Raw genomic sequence first — 18829 nt, forward strand, 5'->3', positions numbered from 1 at the left:
AGAATACTGTTTTCTTAACAGGCTTTGGAGTGAAAACATCCAGAAATGGTAAATAAAAACTTTCAGTGCGATCACTGTGTTTAAGAAGATTTGCTGTAACACAGGTATTTTACCAAACTGTCCAGGTACAGAGTGAATTTTTGCCCTTTTGCTGAAGGGAATCCAATTTTCAGCAGTTGCCACTATGTAGTTCATATAGCTTTTGTAGAATGTTGTAAGTATCATGGATAAAACAAGAAAAAAATTCTAAAGTACAGCTATCACATATATATGTGAATTTGCATGGAAAAGAAAATTAAACAATTCAACATACGTAGTCAGACTTCTGAATGCAAGTTAGATGGCTAATTTTGAAAATTGAGTTTGATCTAGTAATCTCCCTCTGAATGTCTTTTTTCACACGCTTTGACAAATACTTCTTGTGTATTCCTAAACATACAATACAGCAGACTGCAGAAGAGTTTTTAATGTACCTTGCCTGAAACAAATGGTTGTCTATGAAAAGTAGAATGTCCCAAACATGCTGAGTATATGCAATTCCAGGGAATTATAATAAAAATGTTTTCTGTTAATTCAAGAAAAGCTTTTTCAACAGTTCTGCATTCTCTGTTGATTTTATTTAATAAATAATTAAGAAGAGATCATTTTTACCTTGTGGAGATGTTTCAAGGATGCCATTTGTTATCCCTTCTGGAATAAATCGCCACTGAAAAACAGAATGATCAGCACCTCCTGTACTTAAAACCCACTGAAAATCATGGGACCAACGGACATTGGTTACATGTGCTGAATGGCCAACGTATTTTCTAAATTTCGCTCCTAAAAAGCCAAAAATAGAACTGTTAGTATGCAAGAAGAAAAAAAATTAACACTGTAAGAAAGAAAGTTAGGCTTTCAATGGAAACACAGTCTAAAAACCCTTATGAAAACTGAAAACAAAAAAATACTTACATGCCTCTTGATATGCTGATACTAATACTAATTTTAAAATAAAAATAAATGGCATAAAATAATATGAACAATATGTTCACTTCAGTTTTCTGAAAAGCACTTAAATCCTGGCAGGGAGTACCAGATCCACATAGGGTTTAATTTTCACCTTTATGGCCATTACTGCTAATGTGAATTATACACATGTATTGTGTAGTGTACTATACACATAAATTGAAATTCACTATCAGAAAATATACTGATATGATATCAAATTAAACACTGAAGGTCATGGAAAGCCAAAACGTTTTATTTAGTTTTGTTGGCTTTATGCATGGTACAGTGCAAATACCGAGGAAAAAATCTGTGTTAAAAGCCTACTACAGAGACGAAGCAAGTAATTCACACAGAGCTACACTGACACACGCTAACAGGCAGTGAAACCCTACTGAAGTTTCTGGAATTGTTACTGGCATAAATTTGGACGAATTATAGTAGTGCGTCTGGTGTTGATACGATTGATGTGATGTAAAGTCTTGCTGAATTAGTTTCTGAAAATGTAATATCAGAATAAGCACATGCTAAACTATATGTTCTCAACAGTTCTAAAAACAAGTACATATACATTGGCAGGAAATCACTAGATACCTAGAGGGTTAAAGTCTCATCTTTATGCCCATTAATACTAATATGAATTGTGCACACACTAATTTGAGTTACACACAAGAATCAAAGCCACCATTAGAAAAAATACTGATATGGTATCAAAGTAAATACCACATTCTTCAGAAATACAAAGTACTATCTTACCTTTCTTTAGGCATGGAAATCTGAATAATTTAACCAGCCCAAAATCATCTCCAGACACTAGCACTGAGCTGTTGTAATTTCCATCCACAGAGTTGACATCTGTAACGTTTGTATATTTTGGCCAAATTCCGTTCACTTCAGACCCTATCACGCAGGTCCATGAGGCCCAGTGAATTCCTTTGATCTCATCTTTGCTAGTTAGATGCTTCCCAGCTGAAAACATGCAAATGAATAATCTGCTTAATCATTTGTTTCTCAGTAAACTCCATTTCTTTTTATCACATTTATCTGTGTATTCTTCTTGGGATTAGTCTTTTAATCTCAATAAACCCTAAAGATTCACAATTTTACTTTAAAGTAGTATAATCTCACATTTGTGGCATTTGACGCCATCAAACATCTTACAAGTTCTAATGCAGCTGCACATAAACATGTTAAAAACATAAAAAAGTGGAAAAACGTTAGATATTTATGTAATTTCCAGTCAAGAAACTCTGCTTGCAGATGTACTTATATTGTATTTTTCTTGTTCTCTTCAAATCAACACTGAAGTTTACTTGTTCATAACAGGAGCCACTTGTAAACTTACAAGGCATCTTGTAGAACAGTCTCTCTCCTGCGCCATCATTGGTTTGCAAAAATTTACTATCCACAGACCAGTCAATATGAGTTATAAAACTAGAAGATTTGTTGCATTCTCCTATTTTTTTGTATCGCTGAGCAACCGCATAGATATCCACTGGGCCATCGTTAGAACCCACAGCAAGGTAAGAGCCATCTGGTGAAAATTTCATTTCATGGATTACTTCTTTTCGGTCTTTAATATGAACAACTTCTGTCATGTCTCTGCAAGAACCAATAGTGAAAATGTGAACTGTAAACTTGTGAACATGCAATCCACAAATATTTAAGACAAATACGAAGACAGATGCACTGAATAATTTGTACAACAAAAAGCACATTTCACAAAAAAAAAAAAAAAAAAAAAATCTTTTTTTTGAGAAGTTCCTATTGCTTTCATTGGTTATAAGCGTACTTTTAAAGCAAAATTTAGAAACAACTTTACCTGTCAATGATACTCTTCATTCTATTCACCTAATTTTATCTGTAAATAGTTAGCTGTCCAGACCAGACTTAATTTTTTTTTAACATAGACAATGGAAAGAGAGTTCCATCTAAAGAGCAATTACCCTGTCTCTCACAAGACCATGTGGAAATGGCCTTTGGGAGACACTCTTTTCTCCACATTGACTCTTCTGGGGAGACAGGTAAACAGTTTTGATTAGAGGCTAACAATTAGACTGGTAAAGTTAGATATGATTAATCCCACATGCCATGACCTGTTAGCTACAGCTTTGGGGGTTCCAGCACCACCACCATCACCCGCCAGTGGAAAAACAGAAGTGACAATACCTTGCATGCGTCTTTGAAAAAAATCAAGACAGCTATATAGTGTAGTTTTCAAAAAAATATTCAGTTCTTCCCTGTCAAATTATATTTGATATAACCCCCTTTCCTGTCAATCAAGGAACCAAAACCTGCAACGCTAGTGAATGCAGACAAAATTTTTGCAAGTAGGTTTCCCCAAATTCTTTGGCCATGAGGAAAGAATTAAAACTAAATTAAATAAAAAAGAAATCTTCCCCTGAGTTGACTGAACAATGAGCCAAGTCTCAGTGCCATTAATTTTGTATTTACAAAGACAATCCATACCAGGTTATACATTTGGGTTGTAAGGAAATTTTAAGAGGAAGAGTCTTCTGCAGATGTCATACTTCTGTTAGTCTCCATTTTAAGCTTTTAAAATATTTTTCCTGATTTCTGCTTTAATTAATTACTGCTAGTAGCATCAAATTTATGAAAAGACTGGAATTTATTTAAAAAACAATAAATTTTGTTAATATATCTTAAAAATGCTGATACATAGTACTGGTTAAAAGCAGAGTCCTGAAAAGAGAATCATCCATAACTGAAGACAGAGATTTCTGGGACATGCTGATATGAATTGAAAGATTAATATTACAGACGGTCAGGATCTTACAAAAAACTAACAGAATAATTTTGTTAGAACTTTATCTTAAAATGGGGAAACTCAAAAATGTCAGTAACAGTAGAAATTTTGTTGGCAAAATTCTTATTTATTCATAGCCATTTTTTCCTTCAAAAAGCGTTTTGGAAAAAAAAAAATATTCTTAGCTCTGTCTTATTACTGAAAACTGGTAATGTAACTATTTCCAAGTGGTAAATATTGCTACTGAGAAGAGCAGCTAATTCTCTGGATTATTCCACAGATCCAGATCCTTCATGGCCAAGAAAAAGGAGAACAAAGATTCATGTTGCTGAGTAAATGATTCAAAAAAAATGCCAACAAAACACATTGCCATCGCCCAGTTTGCCTGGCTCATGGGCTGCGGATATGTTACCCCGTCAGAAGATCTGTCACAGAAAAGGAACAGACGGAGAAGCAATTGCATTCAGGGCCTTACACAAGGGTGTTGCCACTCTTTCAGGAATAATGCTGGGTTTATCATTATCAGTCTCCACCAGCTGAATCATGAATAACGTTAGGTATCAGGCAAATTAGCAAAGACAAGATTACTGTGAGACAAAGAAGATTAACTTCTTTAGATAAATACTAGTCTTTGAAAAGGATTTTAAATTAACATGAACAGATCACTTAAGTTTTGTAGAAGTCATTAAAGCAGAACATTACAGGGGTTTCACAGATCTTCCATCAATTACAGGCTTCTCCCTCCTATCAGCTAGTAGTTCAAAGTATTTTAAATGTAAGCTTACCAAACATATGGAATAACGTTAAGGAAGTGGTAAACTCTTCCAAGTATCAATTAAAATAGCTTATGTGTTTTGAAATTATGCTATTGTGTTTGGCTATTTCACTCTATGGCCAATTTTATGTTTCACCTGCTTTTGTGTGTCTTCCATAGTAGTATTCCACACAGAAAACGCCTACTGCATACGATGCATTCATGCAAAAAAAAGCTTGTCATCTAATATGAAAAATAGAATTCACATATATCTTGCAAATGCTTAAAAATGTCTTTCAATCACTGATTATTTTGCATAGTATCCATTCTTGTATACGGCAGGAAAGGAACCATATGATCAAGGAGATCCCTCTCAAAACTATGTTGTTATCTCCGTTACGCACATTACTTTTCACAAAACATTTGTATAATTTCAGAATAAATAAAGAAAAAAAGCCAAAAGTGAAAATCTTAAATTTTATCAACATTATTACTAAGAGCTAATATTTTGAATTAAATAAAGCATAATTGCCAAACTACCACCTTTTAAAACACCAAGTGATATTATGGAAGCATATGCTCAATTTTTACTCTTTGTTTCTGATAAAATACCCAACGATTTTTTTCTTTTTATAGGAATAAAAGACTTTATAATATGGTCTTGAGTTACTCGGGGAAAAAAAACATTAACATGAGAAACTAATGAAAGATTTTCTCACCGTACTCGAAGAACAATGAAGGAACCATCCTTCATTCCAAGTGCTAACTGTGATCCATCAGGACTGAAAGACACACTCCGCACTGCTTCTTCCATATTACAACGTGCTATCAAGGCATGGTCAGCAAGACTCCATAATCTGCATCAAAGGAAATTGAAAGCAGCAAGAGATTTTTCTTGACTGCACAATATTTCAATATCATCAAGAGTAAAAACAAAACGTCTAACTCAATTGGTAAAGGCCCATTTGCATGCACACCTTATATTAAAAATTTATAATGTATTGAGTTCCTTTCCAACCATGGAATGAGGATGATTTCACTGACTTGAGCTTATAGCCTTACAGAAATTTAGTTTTTAAAATCTCAAAACTGCTTATCAATCTACAAGAGAAAGGGTGTGTACAATGACTGCCTGAATCATTACATGGACAAAGAGTTTTCCAACAGTGGCACTGAATGTCTTGGCAAATAATATCAAATTAAGCTTTCAGACACTTTCAAATGAAGTTCCAGGTTCAAATGTCTTTCAAAATAAAGGAGTCTTTACTGTTCCCAGTTCTAGCAGGGATGGCTCCTCAGACCTGAACACATATCTGTGATAGCAGAAGAGAAAACAGGGTGAAGCTAAATTACATAATCATTTGGTGTTATCTCCAGACTTTACTTATCTGATATAATAGAATTCCCCTAGACAAATAATAAAAAAAATGCAGTTTCTGTAGACAGAAAGGGTCAATGCAGACCAGACTGAAATTTTCACTGAAAGTGAAAGCAATACTCAGAGAGCATAAACATTCCAACCATGGGATCTTCTTGTCATAAACCTGAATGAACTAGTAGACAAAACTGCATGCTGATTTGCTCATTTCCATAATTTTAAATAAAAAGAATCAACTAATAAATTATGCCATAAGATGGAGAAAAGCAAATAACGTACCTATATTTTTAAGAAGGAATGGAGGGAGTTTCCCAGATCACTACAAGCTGGTTAATCAGATCTCAGTAGTATGCAAGATTTAGAAAAAAAAATAACGAAAAGAGTAATTAAAAGTACGGAAGAAAATGCATAAAAGACCTCTTGGGGTAGAAAAATTAAGTCAGCAGTACCCAACTGTCTGTATTTTGAGGACTGTCATAAACCTAATGCATTTGTAAAAGATTTATAAAATATTCAGCAAAATATTTGACTGGTAGCATATGTGATTATCAGCTAAACCCAAGAAAATGACAATTTGTACAAGAACTGTAATGCGATACTGGATGAAGTTTTATAGCAAGCTTTACAGAAAGAAACAATTAGGCTGGATGGAAGATACTGCTGAGATTTCTAGGTACAAGCTTTGGAATAGTAACTTTTAATATTTTCACTAAAGACACTGGCACAAAAGATGAGAATGCTAATGAGATTTGCTATGGACAGCAAGCTGGGAAGCACTGTGAACCCAGAGATGGATTTATCATATTGGAAGAAACAGAGGTTTCTTGATGATTAAACAAATAGACATGGAATGAAATTTAACCAAAGCCCATACTTTCAGCACCATATGTCTAGCACTGTGCTGTAAGCTTGAAAGACAAGTGGAACCAGCAAAAAGAAGTAAAATCTCACACTATTTTTCAATTATAGAATGACTAGAGCGAGTTGCAGATAGGAAAAAGGAAATTTGATCCTAAAATACATCCTGGGTGCTATTCCAGAAGGTACACAAAAACAATAGCACACAACACACAGTGACCTCATCTGGCATGTTCTTTACAAGTTACCTCAAGAAATCAGAATAAAAGCAGGAACAGATGCAGCGAAGGATTATTACGATGACTAAGAGAATGAAGACTGCATCACATTAAAGACGACCAAAAGAGTTTAACTTTTATACCTTAGTGAAACAAAGGCTGGGAAGGGATAGTATTGCTTCCAAAAATACATCAGTAGGATAGACATCAAAGAAGGAGAAAAAGTTATGTTGAAGGACCATGTTGGCACTAGAACAAACAGCATAAACAGAACATTGAATATAGCCTGAAAAGAAGGAGGTTTCTGACCACCCCAGCAGGAACATTTAGATACAGCCTTGAAGTAGAGTAACAGGAGAAAAAAAAAATAAAGATAGAGTTTGATAAATTTAGTAAAAGGATTATAGAATTTGACTGCCTGCATGGAGAAAGAAACCCTCTGGGCCTTGTCTGGTTAATGCTATTAGGATCAGTCTGGAATCAACAACCCTGAACGATGCTGATTTCCTCTTAGGCTGAGAGAATTCAAGGATGAGAAAGAACTTGAAAAGGCTTCTCTCTGAAAAAATGGCAAGTACCACTTCCTGGTGAAAAAAATGGATGTGGGATGCTAAAACTGTTTTCAAAGACAAAACAGAAGCAGATAAGATGCAAGATTCTTAGCAGCCTTGCTAGGGAGAAGCTATGAGCCCAATACAATAAAGAATGAACCAGAAAGGATGTGGGAAGATTTCAAAGGAAACACCAGGATAAAATTTGCCTCCAAAATGTTGCTTTCATGTAGATCACTGACCAATATATTAGAAGTGTAATTGCAATACATGGCAGTGCAAGAAGAATAATGCAATTTTCTTTAAGAAAAAAACCTTTTTGAATTAATAGAAGGGTACTTCCAAATATGAGCTTTTTAATTTTATAACAGAAAAAAAAAGCATTTTGCACACATACAGGCATTTGTATACACAACTGACAAAATAAAAGGCTGGCTTTGCTTATGAAAACAGAAAAAGTATCTCTTCTGGCAAAATACTTCTGCATGTTGTTTTTGGAAAAGCCAGATAAATAAGCCATTTTCATATATAAAGTGTATGTATTTTCAAATAAGGCAAAGACATGTTTTAACCATTCTTTGGCAACTTTCCTATGCATTTGTTTAAATGACTGAGTTTAAAAATCCCAAACAGGCTCATGAAACATTATTTTATTAGTCAATATTCCAGTCTTTTCTGTCATATACCTGCCAGATGAGTCTGTTTATTGGAGCACATACTGATTACAGCCTCCCAAGAGGCTTACTAGCAACCACTCCATTTGCAGAAAAAGCCATAGCTGATGACAGAAGCTTTACTGCTGCTTTGTTTCATTCAATTGGCAGAACAATGCTCCACACAAAAAGTCAGAGATATAAATATTCAGCTGGATTCATATAAAAACAGGTTCTAATCAATCTTCTTACAAATGCAGGAATACAGAAAGAGATCATTCAAGAAGACAGACAGCGTAGTGGAGATGTTCTGCTAGAACAGCAGCTACTTGTGGTCCTGCAGCTAGACGTTATAACACAACATTACAAAAACACAAGTGTGAGGTCCATTGAACAAACGTAATTAGTAATTCTGTATGCCTCTTAGCATTCAGATGAGAATGATGCTTTGTTCCTGTTGTAAGAGACAGGAAGCAGGCAGCTTTCCTAGTTGATACGCTTTTGAAGTTTAAAATGTAGGAAACCTGTATTTGGCTAGAGCCTTCTCTCAGCTGTGCTAGGGAAAATCTACAGTAATTCCCCTTAACTCTACAGAGGTCATTTTCATTTAGACATCTCACTTAGACATGAGAATATAATCTGGCCCACTAAATACTTTTATTTGTAAAACAATTTAGATTTATATTATATAGCCACTCTTTTCAAAATAATGTGATAACCAAATACTACAAAAAATTACGCAATGAGCAGCAATATAGAAACATTCCTGTCAATGCAATTTTATTATTGGAAAAAAACCTGTAAGAAATCTTTTTCTGTACTTTTTTATCTTAATGAAAATATTTATATATTTCACTGGAATTCCTCACATGAAGCGTTAGTATATAAAAAAATAGCACTGTCTGAACTAGAATTCCAATCTCACATTCTCTAGTGCCTAAACAGCTAAATAGATGTGTGATATAGTGCAGTAAAATACCTGTAATGTTAACAAACACACATTTTACAGAATGGCAGTGTTCAAAGGCATCAGTAATATAATAATAACTATAACAATGATAAGAATCATAAGAGCACCACTAATTAAGGCTTTATGTGCACAAAGAGCATGCTGGCACAGCCTTTCATAGAGGGGCACAAGTTTGTTCCAAGCGCACTTTGAGTCAGCAGTACGTTATCCAGCTCCAAGCCAGAGCTGAATTACCATGCTAACCAAGAGATGAGTCCAAGATAATAAATCCAAAGTCTTAGCGTGGCTTATTAGCTTGAGGGCAGTACAACGCTAATGCCAGCTTTGCAGCTCTTGTTTCAGAACTGCCTTGCATCCTACCAGAATGCAGGCGGTGAGAATTTGTGCTTGCCTATAAAACTGTGCTGACAAACCCAAGCAGTAGAGACTATCCATGCATTTTACAAACTGAAAGAAATAATACTAATGTGTATTATTACACATTAGTGTAATAAATGGAGATAATGTGACTGTAGTGAACAACTGGCAGTTTTGTTAGTTTCACAATTTGGATTTTAATTATGGTTAGAAAGAGATGAGGGATGACAGGAATAGAAAACCCGTACAATTAAAAAGATAGAAAGGAAAGGGACAAAGAAATTCCAACTGACCAGCAAGCTTCAAGGCAGAGGTGAATCATAATGTGGAATCTGAAGGAGCATAAATTAGAAGCTGTATGTATGGTAGAGATTGACTTTTGCCATTGAAATATGGCCAAATGGTAGAATCCACATGTATGTTTCTGAAATAAGTTGACTAGTAGTCCATAAAAACTGAAAAACTGTTTGGTAACTGCCTGGGGTTGATTTGAAAATATGCAATCAAATTATCTATATAAGATGAAAAGCAGTCACGATCCACCTGGCATACGGTTGGAGAAAAACCTGATGGAGCGGGTAGAAATTAGGATAGTAGGGTCAGGAGAAACTGCTGAGGAGGACATTAGGGGAATCAGAGCTTGGGAAACCAAGCTGTCATGAACCCCATTGTATGCGCTGTTCTGCAGGGGGTAGGGTTTCAGGGCAAGGACAGAACCACAATGAGGAAAGACTCAGGAGACTGCCATAATAAAACCCAGTCTCCCAAAAATCTCTCCAGCCCCCATGGGTAGCTTTGGCAGTCAGGAAATTCTCCATCTCTTTAATGACAGGTAATTCTTATTAGTCACAATGGGCAGTGTCCATGCCCAGATGAGATAACACACAACAGCTGTGTGGGTACGGGAGTACATCCACTACAGTGAGAATCTTAGCTTAACCTCCAGACTTTACAGTAAAGTCTTACTAAGGACATTAAAAATGTTTAGGTTTTTTCAGAGGCTTATCAATTTGCCAGATTTTAACAGGGACAGGAAAAGAAACATCCTTGACTTTGTGACAACTTCCACAAATATGTGTCCAAAATTTCAAATCTCTGCTACAAAGGCTTTGAGGCATGAGTGCTACAACTAAACTTCTGAAGGATCTTTTTCACTGGGGTAAAACAGTGCATTTTCATTAACCTCATTGTCTGGCATTTTAATTGAATGGGTTTTAGATCTGATTTTTTAAATACTCGTGGCTGAGTCAGATGCCTGCCGTGTAAAACATTGGTCAAAGGTATTTAGGTTTTAGGCTTGTTGCATATTATGAACAGAAAAAAAGTATGAGGTGACCATTCTCCATTTAGATACCTACGCCTGCTGTTCAGAACAGTAATGAACTAGTACTTAAAGCAGAGTATATAAATCCAGCATGTTTTGAACACAAACTCCGACTACTTTTAAATGATGTGTGGAGCCCAAATATGAAGGCTGAAGAGAAAAAGCAAAGCTGCTAAGAAAAACATGGAAAAAAAAGGTTGTCTTAATGGAGTCTTAACATAAGGCCAGAAAATAAATAAATAACAAACATGTCAATTTGACATTTGTTAAAAAATGATGTGCACGTGAATGAATAGATGAAAAATAAATAAGATCTAGCCTTACCGTACAGATCGATCATCACTGCCTGTGACTGCTAAAGGCTTCTTTGGATGGACCGCCAGGGCCCAGAGCTCCCCTTCACAATGACCCTGCATAATCAGCATGGGTTTATCTCTCTCTCTTACTAGCACCTCAAATATTTCACTGTCCTGTGTCCCTGCTAAAAGTCTGTCCGCTTTCCAACAGACACTTCGGATGGACAAACCTGACAGGGGACAGAACAACCTTAGATTAACGGCAATGACGAGACAAAATGACAGTACAGTGAAGATCATTACGACTTCAAGAGTTAATATATTAACAACTGTTATGCTTTGACACTGAAGTCTTATAATACATCACAGCTGATTAAATCTCAAAACAGTTATGCTAAGTTATCTCCATTTGACAGAAAAAGAGAAGGCTCAATCCTGGGAAAATGCTGAGTATCTAACATTGCTGCTGCCAGTTTCTCAAAGGATCAAGTTCTCATGCTTTGCATACAACTTGGGAATTTACTTTAAAAAACAATTCAATTTCACATGATTTAAAGATCTAAATTTTAGATTAGCCAAGGTTCCTGTGACTGAAGCTGGTTTTATTCCTTTTTTCAGTACTTTACTTGTCTGCACATTTAAATAAAATGTTGAATAAAATTTTAATGGTGAATTTAAATGGTTTGTGCCCATGTTATCACACTTCTCTATTTTTGTCCCAACTGATTATTACCACCACCCCCCCAAAAAAAAAACACCCCAAAAAACCAACCCCAAAAAACAACAGAATCTTGCTTTGCATACCTTTTAGAGAGCTTGATCTTATTCCACAAATCTGATCCTAACTTTGCAGCTGGAATTTTACTAACCACAAGCTTAAAAATACCCTCTTAACAGGCTGAGCAATTTTATAGCATTCTCTGGTTGACTGCCTGCAGCGTTTGTATTTTCTGTTCCAGTATATGAAAATTAAAGTTTGGATAATGGGTCTAGGTGCTGCGAGATGTGAATGAATAAAAAAAAAATCCGTTTGTCACGTAGTCAAGGTCAACCATGTCATCATTTTAACATCTTTTGGAACCGAATACACAATTCAATTAAATACTGGTCACATAAAGAAAATATATTGTAGGCATTTTGTGTCATCTCTTGAGAAGGGCAAATGAATCTTCATTTATTGTCTTGTCCATTTCCAGTACCTTTTAATTTTGACAATGTCATTTCGTGACTTAGCAAAACTTCTACTGAAGCTTTGACTTATAAACTTGATGAACACCAAAGGCCATACAAGGAATGAAGTTCAGATGTTAAGTGGAAAATGGGTATTGTTAAGTTTTAGAATACCAAGTACATCTTTTGATGGGGGAAAGGTAATGTTTTCTGTGATGTACTGCACATAAAGATTAGCCATTAGCAGATCTTTTACTAATATACATGTATATTTAAACATAAAAGCCAAGCCTATGATCAGATTGTTACTGGTGATGCATCTCATTTTAAAAGTGTTTAGTACTCTTCAGTACAGGATGACTGATGAATGAGTATATACGGGTCGGCGGGGGAAGTCGTCTTCCTGGCACCTAGAAAGACATTTTAAGTTTGAAAGCTGATGCCTTTGCAAACTGCTTTGGAAAAAGTAATTGGAAAGGAGGGACAGAAGGTCATAGGTAAGCAGTGAAGGCTACCACCACTGCTTGATGTTACATGTGTGCTTAAACTAATCGGTGCCACTGACATAACTGAAAATGAAACAAAATTTCCACAGTCTGTTAGTAGCAAGCACTAAATGGAAGTGATCATCAGTGGGTGACATATGAGACAGAATCAGCAGAAAAGGACAGAGACATAACAGGAACATTGCAGGCAAGAGTTGTATCACACTGAAAGAAAGAACACAGAGAGAGAAGAAACCCTGAAACAGGAAAAAGATAAAAAATTATGGGACAGGGTATAAGTGCATGCTTGGATTTTATGACCTGCAGTCATCCCCGAGGTCCTAAATTTTTAGAGTTGTAGTCAGACCAGCAGTCCCATTGCACTTTTCAGAGATACATCGTGATGTCTTTTCATTTAGTCTCAACAATTATGCTCATGGGCACACCATCTTTGACTAAGCTTTGATACAATTTTGCAGACTTGCTTAAGTCAGTTTCTTGCCATTAAAGCAGGCAATGTTTTTATTTTGACAAACAAACATAAAGCTGAAGGATTTAAATGCTTTGAAGACAATATTTGGACAGCGTTCTAGTTTTAGTTTTTAGAAATCAATTAACTAATCGATTTTTAAAAATTTGTTCATTTACATAGAAGTCTAAATGGCAACTCAATTCACGTTCTGCAAATGAAATTTTTTACTACTTTTGCCAAGTAAGAAGATAGCAAAAACCTCTATTGACTGTCTCAGCCATACAGCTGCCGTTATGTACGGCGTCTGGTTCTACTTAGCTGCTCTCATCTGTATATTCTGTACCCTGTAGCATTTAGGAGATGATAGAAATAATAGCATCAAGTTAGAATCACTCCATAGCACGTCAAATGAGAATTCACCTTCAGTAAGGCCTTCCTTGATTTAACTTCCATCAAGATCAAAATCTCTTCTTAGGCAACCTGTAGAAGGATAGCTAGGTGCTTTCTGCAGACAATGTGCTGAAGAAGACACCTTTATGAATACATTACAGTTCTGTAATGTAAGTTTTAATTTTGAAGTAGTAATTTTCCACAGAAGAAGATAACTACAGCCAATTAAAAGTAACTGAAGTCAACTAAAGTCTGTTTTGCATTGAGTGTGGACACATCCCAGGCAGCAATAAGAGAAAAAAAATTCCTTCTACTCTGGTCTCACAAATATGTGGGATAAAGCTCCCTCCCAGAATCATTTCACAAAGAACAAGAAGACTGAAGATGTATGTTTCGTGTGAGCACTGATTTCTCTGTGTCGCTCTTCAGAGATGTTATTCTGACTGTTATTAGGAACGGACTGACTGCAAGACTGGTATTAGCCAGAATGATCTAACCCACATGTACGGGCTTATATCTCCACAATTTTTAGAAAGTATTTCTAAATTGATCAAAGCTGCTGTAAATGGTCATAAGGTACTGCTATTGTTTTCTAGAAATGAATGTTAAGCATTATGATTCTGGCTGCAAAAAACTCCATAAAGCCAGAACTACAGAGCAAAGGGACTACTGTTTGGGTGTTTTTGATAACTTTTTTGAGGGCTAAATTCCATCAGTTTACACTACAGTATGGCAAACTGGTGGAGCAGCATTCACCTAAGGCTGTTGGCAGTCTGCTTGTTGGATGAGCCTAGATATTGCAAACCTATGCATTTTAAAAGTATTAGAATCATCAGCTGATCTAGTTTAAGTAAGATGAAAAATAAACAGAATGAGCTTGTTACTAGATCACAGGCCAAAATATCCGTAATTGAGAAAGAAAATTTTATCCTTCTTAGTGGCCTCTTGACTATTCCAATGGTAATTTTAATATGAAAACTAGGTCTAAAAACATAAGCTAAGAAGCAGGGGAAATTAACACTAACCATTACAAAGTTGGCTGCCGAAAGCGTATAAAGCCTACTTCAAGCCAGCAAACAGACTGCTATACTATCAATCCAAATGGATGTGTAGAATTCCCAGAAGACTAAGATCTTGATAAAGCATGCATTATGATCTATGGAGATCATAAGTGCTCTGAAAGTCTAATCATAAAATAAGGTGATGACTAAGCCAATAGGAAGCATGATTAGATTCCACAAATATGATGGTCAAGAATTTAATAACCTTCTCTCTATTAAATATGCCAAGTGCTACCATTCCCAATGAACCTAATGGAGTGCTCAGATGCTCAGCATCTTTGAATATCGGGTGCCAGAAATCTCCATTAATTAAATGAATTGCAATTAATTAAGTTAAAGATTGGCTAACTTCACTCTCCTATCTTTTTGTATTTAATTAGTTTTTACTTATCTTCTTGTATTTGCATGGTGGGGAGCAGCAACTATAAGCATCCCTCTGTTTATGCTATGAAACGCAGAAAACTCTACATCATTGTGAGAGAAAAAAGGGAATACAGATCTCAAAAGTAAATAAAGTCATTAAATAAAAAAAATCAGCAGTATGCAGAGACATTCATGCTTCAAATTAAATTGTGTCATAATCCATTATCTAGATGTATAAAAAACCATTAAAGTAATAGCTCATTACCTTTGTATCCTTGTTCAGTCTCCCTGAGATCAATTTTAGTAATTGGTTTGAAATCAGTGTCCCATAACCGAATGCAACCATCTCTCCCTCCGGTGGCAAAACCTTCCTCACATGCATACATACTAAAAATTCCAGCCTGTTAACCAATAGTATAACAAGTTTTAAAGTTCTTTACAATAAATTTAAACACACAAAGCAAACGTTTTTGAACACTCTTGTTAAAGGCTAGAAACTGCTAGGCAGCAAAATGCTGTCCATCCAGAAAGCAAACCAGCAAACACAGGGGGATGCTTTTATTTCAAGTGCTCCCACTTTAGTGATTTATGTAGAAATTTTTCTACAAATACCAGTGATATAGCCTATTTGCAGAACTTGAAATTTGGGTTAGTTAGTATTATTACAAGGACTATTAAATAAATAATGGAACACTTAAAATAAATAGTTACCCGGAATAAACAAAAACAAGCAAACAAGCAATACAAATATTCTTACAGGTGCAGAGGTGATTGAGACATTCTTTCATGAATTCAGTTCAGACATCATTTGGAATCTGACAGGAACTGAAAGAGTGTCAATTCATTCTCTTTGTTGAAAGACAAGTTTCTATTACAGTTTGAATTTCTTCTTCATTTTTGAAAATGCCTCATTGTTGATGACTGTGCTGTACTACACTGGAATAGCTCACAGAATGCCTGCTGATTCAGTATTTTATTAGGAAAACCTTTCAGTTAAGAGACAAGTTGAACTGCATGGAAAGTAATACAATGAAGAGAAGACCTCTGTTTTCAAAGTGGCCTTGTTCAATGTCTTAATAAATTAATATTTCTAATAATTAATTACACAGAGATTAGAAATTGGGCAAGAGAATGCATATTAGCCATGGCAAACCCCATAATTTATAAGGATGAAACAGAACACATTATATAGAAAGAGATTATATTTAATCATTCTAATGAATCGAAATAAAATTCTGCAAATATACTACAGGGGTTTATTGTTTGCCAAAGATATTTCCATGTTATTGCAGTTGCACATAACCACAACCTGGCAATTACACAGTAGTTCTGCAGGTAAGATGTCCCACTGACTTCAGTCTGACTGCTTTCATAAATTAGGGATTACCTCTATAAATAATAATTACTCTCTGAACACTTAGAGCTGATTTGAAAAGCTACGTGAATCTTGATGCACTGCCAACATAACTAATTTTGGGAGGTCAGAAAAAACTGTTAAGTTTGCAGTGTTCTTTCTAGAAAGCTTCTAGAAGAAAACTATAGCGACAACTGTTAGATTTCATATCACTCTTTTAAACAAAATACTCGTTTCCTCCTGTTCAAAAAACCCATGCTAGAATGCTATTAGCCACAATCATATTCAAAATAGGAGTAGTTCTCAAATACATTTGAAACAAGACATGAAAATCCTACTATGCCTTTACTGCAGCAACAACAGAGACATAAATTTATTATATTAGAGTGGTTAGAAATCTAACACGATCCTATGCATTCCCCTTTCTCTCTGTAATTATAAGTGCTCCAAATTGGGGCGGGGTGGGGGGGTGGTATGAAGCCAATTGCAGTAAACTGGTTTTGGAATATGGTCGGAGTGCAATTCACAAATTAAACCGGTTTACTCCACATTGAAGCTTTTATGAAGAGTCAGTCTTCAGTGTTGGGAATTTTAGTGGTAAAATTCTATTTAAAATAAGACCTTTTGGTTACCAACTATTTTTAAGTAACCTGATCATAACTGAAGCTACTCAATCTGTGAAACTTTAGATTTAGAAACTTCACTTTAGATTTAGTCTGCCTGGTTAAATCAATGCTATAAATATCAGCAGTTCTGTCAATATTGGTTCAGCAGCTAGCATCCGCTGACAACATGTAAACAAAGTATAAGATTACACATAAGTTCTTAACTGATGAACAGTCTTAGACATTCTTCTGACCTGAAACAGAAGAAAATCTTTGTAGATAAGCCTTCAAGAAGTTTTTCAATTCAATGAACAGTTCATTTCAGAAATTGACATTAAAAACACAACTTACACTATGTGCTCCTTGAATTGTGCGGACTAAGTTTAGCCCTTTCCAAACATAGATGTCTCCATTTAAAGCACCAGAGTACGTGATATCTTCTTTTGCACATGCTAAACAAAGGATAGTTTGGAGATCTCCTGTTTTACCAAATATTCCTCTCTTTGCTGTCAGTGCATTTCCACACAATGTCCAAAACTGTGAAATATAAATGGCATATTAGGAAAAATTTCTGCAGAATTTCTGTTTTTTCATATTAGTGTGCAGATCTCACAGATGTACATCCTTACAGAACAGCGTCTGGACAGACACTGAAATGACTCCTGTAGTCCTATCAGAATGCCCGTTACTCCAAAAACTGCCTGCTTACCAAGGAAACCTCCAGGCAAATACAGTTAAGTCTAAGAACAAAACAAAATGATCAAACTGTTTGAGAAAGTGAGGCACAATTCTGACTCACTATTGCTACACTACCCCTTCTCATTATCTCACTATCTTTTATCATGTTTTGCTGGGTGATACCTGTCAATATGAATGCACACTTTTCAAAGCCAGGAACGTCCCATTTTTCTTGTCTGCAAAACTTAAAATACAGCTACAGTTCCAAGTAATAAAATACTTGATCTTAAAGAACCTACGTGCCTAGAGTAGACATTTCTGCCCTTTTCCAATGCAATGAAGGAGATACGTCCCTCAAATAGAGTTACATTTACTGAGAAACCACCTGTTGGATGGAGACTGCAAATGCTGGTACGTGAAACAACTCCCTGACTATGAGACTAGTAAGTTCTCTAAGTGTGGAATGGTGACTTTCTTGACTTCTACACAGACACAGTAACATTCTGCAAAAAAGAATGTAAGACTGACTGGGGAAGAGAAAAAAAGAGTCAAGAGAATACAAAGTTTGTCTTAGAAGGGTGTCTTTAGTGGTGGGCTAGAAATATACTCTTTCTTTTCGAATCAGTTCAGAGTGCAGCTTTTTTTTTTTAAAATAAACATAATTTTATTGAGTGGAGAAGATAGCGCACTCAGCTCCCCCTCAAGGATCAGACCTTCCAGGGAAGGCAGAGTAAAGAGAATTTCAATCAGATGCGTAAAAGAAGTGCTGAAATACCCAGGCCTGCCAGCACTAGGATATTCTGGACACATGCAAAAACAGAACAGTAAATCTATGTGGTGTAGCATAGTCCTGAATGGACTTGCCAGCTCAGGTCTTTATTAGTTGAGGCATCTATGCTCTGTGGTCCATTGCACACTGGAAAGATACTTTCAGAGACTGGACAGGAATATTGAAGTGTCTGACATAGATGCATATTGTCTATCTCATTCGCACTTAATATGCCTACATCTTTTTGTGGCTATAAGCCGAATTTTTAGGTTTTTCTTCTTTGTACTTACTCCTATAAAATTCCTATAAAACTGAATTCCAGAAAATCCTTGGATCAAGGGTTTTTATTTGAGATCCTTCTCTATTTCTAAT

The 18829-nt window shown here is 35.6% G+C and overlaps 1 protein-coding gene across 2 annotated transcripts in view; it reads right to left on the minus strand.

Annotated features, from left to right (window-relative positions):
• The window catches only part of EML6 (EMAP like 6), a 117076-nt gene that overhangs the window by 55412 nt on the left and 42835 nt on the right, over positions 1-18829 (minus strand). For both annotated transcript variants that reach the window (XM_072857558.1, XM_072857557.1), the window contains exons 5-11: positions 17362-17547; positions 15317-15452; positions 11139-11340; positions 5225-5362; positions 2330-2586; positions 1741-1953; positions 652-819 (exon numbers count right to left, since the gene is read on the minus strand). In XM_072857558.1, the coding sequence (XP_072713659.1) occupies positions 652-819; positions 1741-1953; positions 2330-2586; positions 5225-5362; positions 11139-11340; positions 15317-15452; positions 17362-17547 (1300 nt within the window). The remainder of the gene's footprint in view (positions 1-651; positions 820-1740; positions 1954-2329; positions 2587-5224; positions 5363-11138; positions 11341-15316; positions 15453-17361; positions 17548-18829) is intronic.

This window comes from Ciconia boyciana, chromosome 3, assembly GCF_034638445.1.
Source record: "Ciconia boyciana chromosome 3, ASM3463844v1, whole genome shotgun sequence".
Classification (NCBI taxonomy): domain Eukaryota; kingdom Metazoa; phylum Chordata; class Aves; order Ciconiiformes; family Ciconiidae; genus Ciconia; species Ciconia boyciana.